The sequence below is a fragment of the Scaptodrosophila lebanonensis genome, unplaced genomic scaffold (genome assembly GCF_003285725.1).
Source record: "Scaptodrosophila lebanonensis strain 11010-0011.00,11010-0021.00 unplaced genomic scaffold, SlebRS2 tig00000001-arrow-pilon, whole genome shotgun sequence".
NCBI classification, from domain to species: Eukaryota; Metazoa; Arthropoda; class Insecta; order Diptera; family Drosophilidae; genus Scaptodrosophila; species Scaptodrosophila lebanonensis.
Genome location: NW_022060529.1, coordinates 21,439,538 through 21,449,576, shown reverse-complemented (window position 1 = coordinate 21,449,576; position 10,039 = coordinate 21,439,538). Strand labels below are relative to the sequence as shown.

General features: G+C 38.3%; 1 protein-coding gene across 1 annotated transcript; it reads left to right on the top strand.

Moving 5' to 3' along the window:
* Positions 1 to 4,798: 4,798 nt before the first annotated feature.
* LOC115633969 (farnesol dehydrogenase) lies at positions 4,799 to 6,304 on the top strand. The gene is made up of 3 exons (XM_030531490.1): positions 4,799 to 5,374; positions 5,439 to 5,579; positions 5,643 to 6,304. Exons 1-3 carry the CDS (start codon positions 4,799 to 4,801, stop codon positions 5,682 to 5,684), a joined length of 759 nt encoding a protein of 252 aa, XP_030387350.1. The 3' UTR covers positions 5,685 to 6,304.
* The last annotated feature ends 3,735 nt before the right edge of the window (positions 6,305 to 10,039 follow it).

The window sequence follows — 10,039 nt, the reverse complement described above, 5'->3', positions numbered from 1 at the left end:
TTTGTAGTGCTCCTAACAATTTTCAGGTGCTTACATGTTCAGCAAGTTCACAGCCGTTTATTAACTTTACGCATCGTCGGCTTTCCCTTTGCCTGAACGCTCTTGAAGTTATGCAAATGTATGCGCCGTTAAAGTGTTAAAGCACCAATCCGTATGCCTAACCACAATTTGCCTGCCAAAATGAAGTGAGAGAAATAAAATAAAATAAAAACTAACGACGCACATTTTTTTTGTTTTTTTTTTTTTTTTTGAGGGCTACATACATTGCTGATAAATTTCAATGAGTCAGAAGCAGAAGAGCGCAGGAACGTGTGGTTTGTGGCACATAGGAAAATTCTTGCTAAAAAGAGCTGCAAAAAATAATGTAAATTGCTTGCTACGCTGCGTTTAAGCTCTTGGCGTGTCAAAAGCAGATAACGCTCCAACAGTATCCGTCCAATGCACCCCGAGTGTTAATGCGCGGTCGATAAACTCATTAAGGCCGCAGGTGAACGCTATTGAACTCACCTCAGTCAGATATTCGCAGATATTTTCAACTTTTCGGGGTATTTGCTGGCTTCAAGAACACCCTTAGAACAACGGGTGCCCCAACTTTCAATACTCTGTACCTATGTACGTCTATGCATCTGTATGTGTGTGAGCATGTGCTTAGTATAGAGTTCAGCTAAAGCAGCAGCAGCAACAACAACAGCTGCGGGCAGAACTAGGGCAGAGGTTATCCGGATTAAACTACGTATACGGCAAACACATAATCATTAACTGAAAGTATTTGCCCAATTTAATTGCAAAATTCCAAGAATTATGGGAGCTTGGAAAAATATGAAAACTCTGAATTCTGTTCTGTTCTGTTCTTGGATTATAATTTGGTGTCTCTAACGCTTATAGCTCTTATAGTTTCCAAAACATAGGTGAATACACAAACGACGCGACGGAAAATTCCCTATAGGGGGCGAAATACATTTGTCCCTCATTCCAGACTAATGGTACAATACTTGTACTTAAAAAAATGTGACTCTTGCTATTATATTAGAAATCTGACTTACGCCAAAACAGGCTCTTAATTGTTTGTTGTAGTTGAATTTAAAATGCATCTTATTTCAAATAGACTTTGAGAAATATATACATATTCCAAAATGTTTTCTTTATAAAATATTCAATATGATGTTGACTTGAATGCTGCATATTGTTCATTTGTTTTACATTTGAACTTCAACAGCAACCCACTCATCATGTGCACTTATTTAATCCAATTTTTTCATGCAATGCAGTGCGTTTAAAAGAAACATGGCTCAAAAGCCGTGCGGCTCAATGATGTGGATTGCATTGCTTGTGCGCAGCTTTGCGCATAATTGAGAGAAATGTCAGTGTCATAATGTAATAAACGATAAACGCGAATGAAAAACGTTTCATGTTAAGTAATTAATTATGCCTTCTGTCGTTATGCGTTACACGGCATTTTCCGATTGATTCAACGTGCATCCAATTTAAACAAATGAAATGAAAATGAATTTTTCAGCACAACACTTAACGCAGCTAATAAAGTACCGAGCTTGCTGGCCACGGCCAGTAAAAATTAAAATTTAAATATAATTTAGAAAATATGCACATTATATGGCACACACACACACACACACACACACACACCTTTTCACTTTGCAATTCAATCTAAAAACAATTGCATAAAATTATGCTCAACAAAGCGAGAAATTAGTTTTTTAGTAGCAACATTTGCGCTGTCAACGATGTCAAGTTGGCTGGAGCGGCGAGTCGGGGGCCGGCATGGTGTCTGGCAGTTGACGATGGCAAGTGCAAACGTCGTGCTGCTACAGTAGCAGGAGTCGTGTTGGGCTCAAACGGACACATGTACACGCATATCAGACAAAGGACGACTGACACGCACAGCAGAACAGTTTGCACTGAGCCAGTGAACAAGTAAGCCAGAGCCCAACGTGGCGTATGAGCAATGCATGCAGATGACGCCATTTACCAGCTGGCCATTTGTGGCAGTTGGTTGGCAAAAGCGCAGACTGTGCTTGTATACTTGTATGTGTGTGCTCCTATGTAAGTACATACATATATACATATGTGTGTGAATGTGTGAGTTTGGGTGTAAATAGAAGAGTCTCCTCGACAAACATTTACTTTGTGCCGCCCACACAAATAAGCAAACACATTGGCCAGACATGGGCATGGACATGGGCATGGGTATGGGCTCGGCACGGTCATAGGCATGGGCATGGGCTTGGGCTTGGGCTAAAGTAAAAGCCACTCAAGCACAAGTAACTTTGGCACTTTTTGTTATTTTCCTATGGGTACTTCGCACAATGTCTTGATTTAAGCGCATTAATAATTAAAGTCATTTTGAAAGCCGTTTGTAGGCCGGCATTGTGCTACTTAACGAAAATTCCATCTGCCGCTGCTTAGGTGTGTTTAGATCTCTGTGCTTGTGAGTGTGCCGGTGTGTAGCTAAGTAACCCTTCCCAAATTATATGCGCAATTACGAGTCTGCCTGCCAGACTGAGCCGAGTACAAGAAAAATATAAGCAGCTGCCTGCTCAAGCGACAACGACATGGTTAACAGCAAAGTTTATAAACAGTCGTCGTCGTACTTACCAAACCCAATTTAGTAGCAAATTCAGTTAATCTCATTACCAACGTCATTAAAATTTTGTTTGGGAATCGGTATAATAATCACCTTTCAGCTTATTTTAATGAAATAGACAATATAGTTGACTAGGTTATGATTGGCGTAATACTGCCAAGGCAGATGATTTCTTATTAATTCGCAGAGTTCAGCTAATTGGCGTATCGATAGATGCAACAGGGAGATGGGGTAAGTGGAAAATTTCTGGAGAGCACTAAGGAGGAAAAAATCTAAAATCTAACGACTGTCTACCCTTTTTCCAAAGAATATAATAGATTAGATACATTCAAAATATAATCAACTAAATTAAGTTGAGCCATAATAATAATATATAATAATTAATTCATGTATTAATAGTCACATATTACAATTAATATTCGAAATTAAACAAGAATTGAATGCTGGAGTCGAGCGGACCCAACTCTACCCTGTAACCAATTCAACAACAAAAATCAATGTCAAAAAATTGTTTTGATTTAATTTTCTCAATTTAATTAATGAATTAAATTAGGGCACATAGTAGTATGTTCATGTAATATACGCTTAGCATTAATTGACATCGGGATTGTGCGTGTACATTTGTATGTGAGCAGTATAGTACAGTTAAGTCCAGGCAGAGATTAAATTTAAGCATATAACTTTCTTAATGATACTGCAGATAATCAATTACTGGATGGAACTATAAAATTTTCAGTACAAATTCTAACGCCCGCTCACTCCCCCGATAATAGTGAATTTCTATAATTATCGTAATGTTTGCTTCGGCTCAACTCTGTACGAAATGTATTTTTGCAACTTTACGACTCTATGTACACGTTATAAATTTCTTAGTTTTACAAGTATTAAATAAATTTAATTTTAAAAAATAATTAAAATAATATATATTTAAAATGTTTTATTTTTGTGCTTGTTGTTGGTTGCCAAGAAATGCGAGTTTTACAATTTCTGCGGTTGTCCACAAGCCTTGTTAAACCATTTACAAGTTTATTTGAGTCAGCTTATTGCACAAAACAACTATTGGAGTGACTACTTGTACAGTTGGCATATGAAAGTGCAAAATAGTTGTGTTATGAGAAAGCAGAGACGAACATAAGCAGGGGGGAAAGCACTTCCACCGGACTCGCTCAAAACAACACAGGGAGCAATTAGGCTACAGTGTTAACGGAAAAGTTGCCACTAAGCAAGGCAGAGGTGGGCCATGACAGTTTGGGCCAGCTTGCGAAACTCGTATGCATTTCCGGTGGTACCCGTCAACTTTCGCTGTGTGTTTATATTTTTCGAGGGGCAAATGCTTACAGTAGTCGGCGAACTAAGCCGCAAGGACCAAGCAATTACAGTGGTTTTGCAAATGTTTGTGCAAATTGGAAAACTGTTGTGGCATGAAAGCGCTGAAACAAATTTTCCTCTAAAGCTTACAACAAAATGTTAAATTACGTATATTGTTTTCGAAGTGCTACTTTTAGAGAGGGAATTGAAATGGATACGTTTTCCAGGTGCTTAGAACAAGTGCAAGTTCAATTCAATAAATTACATTTCGGGATGAAAATAAAAGAGCCCACAAATTATATACATATATTAGAAATATACACTATTTTATAAACATATACAAGACGAGTAAATACAACCAGCCCGTCTGTTCATCCGTTTGTCCATCTGTATGAAAGAAAGGATTTCAATATATGTAATTTCCTAATTACATTTATTTCTTAAAAAACTAGATACCTTTAAAAACGAATGACATTGCATTTCTAATATAATATTAAAAACATATAAATACACAAGGTACAATAAATACAAGAGCTAGAATAACAAAAGCCCTAAAAAATCAATTTTTTTTCTGATGCAAGTTATAGCAAAAAAAAAAAAACAATAGTCTCTGACAAGCTCTGCAGCTGTTGTTGCTCTATGGCTATGGTCTATAATATATATATTATAATATATTCCTTAAATAATTGAACGTTTATTAATGTGTGTATTACAAACCCTAAAGTTGAATAGTGTCCCATCGACCGATGACGCAAGTGCGCGAACTTCGGTCTCCACAATAAGAACTGTGTCAATCCAATCAGCAGGTCTAAAGGCAAACGTGTAGGGCTTCCCCGTGTTCTAAGGTGGCTTGCCTATTCAATCGCCAATCGACAGTCGTTCGACGGAATGGAACGTTGGCACAACAAAGTGGCAGTGGTGAGCGGAGCCAGTGCCGGCATTGGTGCCGCTTGTGCTCGAGCCCTAGTCGGTGCCGGGTTGGTCGTAGTGGGTCTGGCGCGTCGGCAGGAGCGCGTGGAGGAGCTGCGAGCCTCGCTTCCAGTCGCACAGCAGAAACAACTTCATGCGGTCAAATGTGACATTCGGCAGGAGGCGCAGGTGCAGTCAGCCTTTGATTGGGCGCAACGTGAATTGGGTGGCGTAGACGTGCTGGTGAATAATGCGGGCATAATTGCCACCACCGAGCTAAGCCAGAGCCATAACTCGGAGGCGATACGCGACACACTCGATACAAATGTGATGGGCAGTGTCTACTGCATTCGCGAGGCCTTTCAGTCTATGCGAAACCGCAACGCCGAGGGTCACGTGGTCATTGTGAACAGTATTGCTGGCCAGCAGGTGCCTAATCTGGGACCTCAACTGCCATCGCTCAATATTTATCCAGCCACCAAGTTTGCCTTACGGGCAATGAATGAAATATATCGTCAAGAGTTTCAACGCCATAAGACGCGCGTTAGAGTATCGGTAAGTGGTGGTACGACACATACGGTCTGTCGAAATATGTCTAAGCCGCCAAAATCAATTACAGACCATTAGTCCAGGCATAGTCAACACGGACATCCTACCGCAAGAAATTCAAGGCTTGATAAAACAGCATATGCCTATGCTTCGAAGCGAAGATATAGCGGACGCTCTCCTTTGGATAATTTCCACACCTCCTAATGTGCAAGTGAGTCGCCGACTTGGAAACAATTTAGTTTATGATCTAATTATGCTACTGTATTTCTTATAGGTTCACAATATTACAATCAAACCTCAAGGCGAAAAGTTTTAGTCGAAAATATGAAAAACGAACTAGAATTCTTTACTATGAAGTAATTACATACTACATATATGCGTTCTTAGGCTTAATGTGCTTCATTCACTTTTTCCTGATAACGCATTGTTTTATCTCAGCTACTAATTCGCGGGTGCAAGTTGATGCTTTAATCTTTTCATTATATTCTTTAATGAATTATTTAATTGGATCTATTGCGTACGCATGAGGCATCTAATACAAACAATATTTTATTATAATTATGTCTCTAAATTCCATAGATTATCTAAAGTACCTAAAGAACAATACTTGGAGCGGAGCATGCTTAAACGAAAATCACGTTACCAGTATTTAAAAACCCAACAGATTTTATTTCAAAACATTGCAACGATATTATAAAGCATTTATTTTAAGAGGTATAACAATTTATTTAAGATATTCACACAATTTTTGCTGATTAAAATGTGATACCTCTTGAAATTTAGCCAGGCTTAAAATAACACTATTAAGCAAAGATTTAAAACAATAAACCCATAAATTAATTGAAGTCTTGTAACGTTCCTCTGGCACGGGTATACAAGCCGACCAGAGTAGTTGCAAAATTTGATATTTGGGCATCCCGAAATAAAATAAAGTTATGTATCCGTTTTCAAATTATTTGGTACGGGAAGATCAGTGGGCTGCGCTAAGCAAAAAACAAAGTAAAGCTTAATATCATGGATGATGCCTTCGTGGCTGAACTTAGACTAAAACCGCCATTTTTTAATTAACATCGCCCTATCCTACTTACAAACTATTTCTCACCGTCGTGTTCAGTGGCGACACTATTCAAAAAAATGTTGAAGTATACAAGTTAAATGCTTTTATCTGTTATTTCAAACCGTTCAATTTTCATTGTCTGAAGATCGTGATGTGTTCGCATATTCCATTTAGTCTGTTCAGTCCTTCGAGAATTTTTCATTTGAATACAAATATGTGTTTTTAACAAACTCACTTGTTGTCTCATTTGGATATATGTACGTGTAACTCATTTGTTGTTATTAATCCAAAAATACTCATAAATATTTTTGAAAAAAATATGAATTGTGGGTTAATGGTCGAGGTTCCAATATAAAAACAAATGGAGAAGTTAAAATTCCGACTTTGAAATACTCTAATATGTGTAAAATTATTAAAATTTACAAAAATTAATAAAAAAGAAACAATAAAGGAATGCTAGAGTCGAGCAGGCGTAACTCTTAAATAAGTTTATCCAAAAAAATGTAACTAATTCAATACCTGCAAGACCTCCTATATAACAATAAGTTCTTTGGATCGAAAAGGTTCAATGACCCTAACTTTGAGCTAGAAATAGGAACTTTTTACTTTTCCGATTTAGGTATGACAAACTTTTTGCATTTTCTAATTAGTATTTGCTTTTTGCAATTCCAAAGAAACTATCATTAAAGCAAGTTGAACGCAATCCAACATGTTTAACATATTTATGTTAATTGCCTTTGGGATATTAGAGGAGGACGCGATAATCCTCAAAATCGCGCCATAATTGTATAATTTGAACTCACGGTGCTGGTTTGATTCAATAAGCATCGAATTTGCAAGTTCGACGCAAAGACGCAGCATTAATTCAACTAATATGTAATGCAGTGATATCTGAAACAGCACACCTCCATTAATGATAATTACATTTGCAAGTATGTTGTGAAACAACACGTAGACATAGATAACAGTCTTGTCACGTAAGCCCGTGTGTGGGTGAGTGTGTGCAGGCTTGTGTGCACCTGCACCTGCAACTGACTGACTGACAGACTGACTGACTGGTCTGCTATCCTGCAGACTTAATGCTGTCATAACGTGTCTGCAGGGAGGTGGTGGAGAGACAGGTAAGGATGGTGGTCGGCTAAGAGAGCATGTCATGCCATCAATATGGCGCTAATGTGGAAACAGTTGCTGTCGACTGCTAACTTCGTCGTCTGTTAATGGGCAAATGGACAGGAAATGTCATTAGTACAGTTTTCATAACCGAGGGAGCGAAAGGAAGATGCGACCTATATGAACATTCGATTACATCTGAGGCCTTCTAGTATAGTAATAGCAGCAGACACCAAGCTTGGTAAATGCAATCTAGGCTAGACATGAATGTTGGTTTATATACTAATGAAGGGGAGATCCATTAACAAGTGTCGTTAACTCATTTATCATGTTAACTGTCAGACAATTTTCTAAGGCCGTGTCTAGCAGTCGGTCGAAATGCCCGCCAATATTTAAAATGGAACTGTCTGTAAAGCTAAGGACTCTGGCGAAAAGCGTCATGGCAGCAAATACTGAGAAATTCAACAGGCAAAACGGCACAAATATCCAAAGAATTTTATTGTCAAAGCTGCTAAAATACCAACTTCGGCACCACAGACGACAATGCCAAGCAAAATAATACGTATGTATATACACATCTATGTATGAAAAGCACATACCAGACCGAAAACACAGTCGGGAGGCGGCGACGACAACAAGTCATAAAAATTCTATGGTCCGTGTCTTTATATATACTACTTGTATATATATGTGTGTATGTAGTATAAGTCTATATGAAACAGGACAGTAGTGGAGTATGATTCATGCGGAAATAAAGGCACTCGAGGGTGTTGTAAACACACGAAGAGCCACCGCAGCAGTGACAGCAAAGCTACTAACAAAAAAAAACAAAAAACGCGGCAATGTTCACGGAATTGGTCAAAGCGACAAACAAAAACAAAAACCAGTACAGACCTTGCAATTTCGCACCTTTGAGTTGGACACACACATATACACATACACGTGCACACAAACACACCGAGAAGAAACCCACATAAAGCACACACGCGGAAATGCCGCCACGCCATTTTCATGCACATTCTGTGTCATTGCCTGCCCACGGCTGTCACAATTGCCTGCCTGGTTACCTGCCTGCCTGCCTGCCTGCCTGCCTGCCTGCCTGCCTGCCAGCCTCCTCGCCCTTGCCAGATATGCGCAGTGCATTTTGTTGTTGTGCATATATTAATTCGCACTTTGATTGTTTCGTATTGCAATTTCATTTTATGACGCTTTTGGGCATTTTGGGGGGTAGGTTTGCTGGGGGATGGCCGGACCAGGTCGGGTTGTCTCAACTGTTGAAGAGTTCTTTAGTGCGCCGACTCACCATTTGTTCAACAGTTTGTTGCACAGACGAGAAAAAAACAAGACAGTATAACAACTCAGTATGACAACTCAAACTGATATTGGCAGAGAGACGGCTGGAGTATGAGAGTGCGAGTACGTGAGAGTACATTTTTTAAGTTATTGACTTGTTTTTATAAAAAAAATTCCCACACATTTTTTTATTTGTAGAGAAATTTAACTGCTGTTAAATATGCGTTACAAAATGTAGTGTTCTTAGTACATACAAATTAAATTCTGCAATTATAATCATTATCGTAATTAATTATTAATTACCGCATTTCCAAACCCCAAATTTTTCCATTTTATTACCCTGTATACAAAGGTTAAATACTATAATAGGCTCATTATGGCAAGACGAGATGATATAGATAGCCTATTGCCCCAAACCTTAAGCATCTTAAGAGTTGGGCTTGCTTTTTTTAGCCCCAACAATGGGCCACTCCAAGTTAAAAGAAATTCACCAAGGTTACAATATTATACAAAAAATTATAAATAAATAAAAGAAGTTACAATCCATTGGAGAGACTTAACAATTGGGCACGCTTTGTCCCGATTCACAGCTGCTTGTGGTCGAAGATTTCCATGAAGATGGCTAAATAGAGACATTTTAGTTGTGTAGAGAGTAGATGATAGAGTTTGAATATAGCGTTTCCATGATTTATGAGCTACCTACAAACTGAACAAAAATTGCGTTCAATTGTTATTTAAACCACTGTATGCAAAGAAAACGAAACTCACCTGTTAGCCTAGGCATCCTGCCATTTATGGTGAAGAGCACGACGCATTTTATGCTCAGTTTTCAAATTTAGTTGCGACGCGACTACGGAACGGTACAGACCTGTGAGCGCTTTATCAAATTCTCAATTGAAATTTCAATAAATTTTGAATTTTCTCACTTGAACACTTTAAAAACCCATATTTTGAGTGTTTAACTGAGAGGTGGTGCTTAAAATTAATCAAGTGTTGAAAGTATTTATTGTATATGATTTGCTCAAAAAATATCAACAAAACATCGAGTCGAGGTACGAAGTCGGACGCGAACGTTGTGCGAATTTTAGTTTGTCGTGGAACGCCGAACGCAACGGACGTGTGAAATTTAATGGGCTAGAAAAACGTTTTTCAAAGTGACTAGAATATATTAAAAATTATATATCTGTAAATGTAAATTACTAAAAAAATTA

What these genes read in the sequence shown, in the direction of transcription:
- LOC115633969 (XM_030531490.1), top strand. Translation starts at nt 4,799, where the DNA reads ATGGAACGTTGGCACAACAAAGTGGCAGTGGTGAGCGGAGCCAGTGCC. An exon ending in AGACGCGCGTTAGAGTATCG is followed by an intron (nt 5,375 to 5,438) that starts GTAAGTGGTGGT and finishes AATCAATTACAG; the next exon opens with ACCATTAGTCCAGGCATAGT. An exon ending in CCACACCTCCTAATGTGCAA is followed by an intron (nt 5,580 to 5,642) that starts GTGAGTCGCCGA and finishes TATTTCTTATAG; the next exon opens with GTTCACAATATTACAATCAA.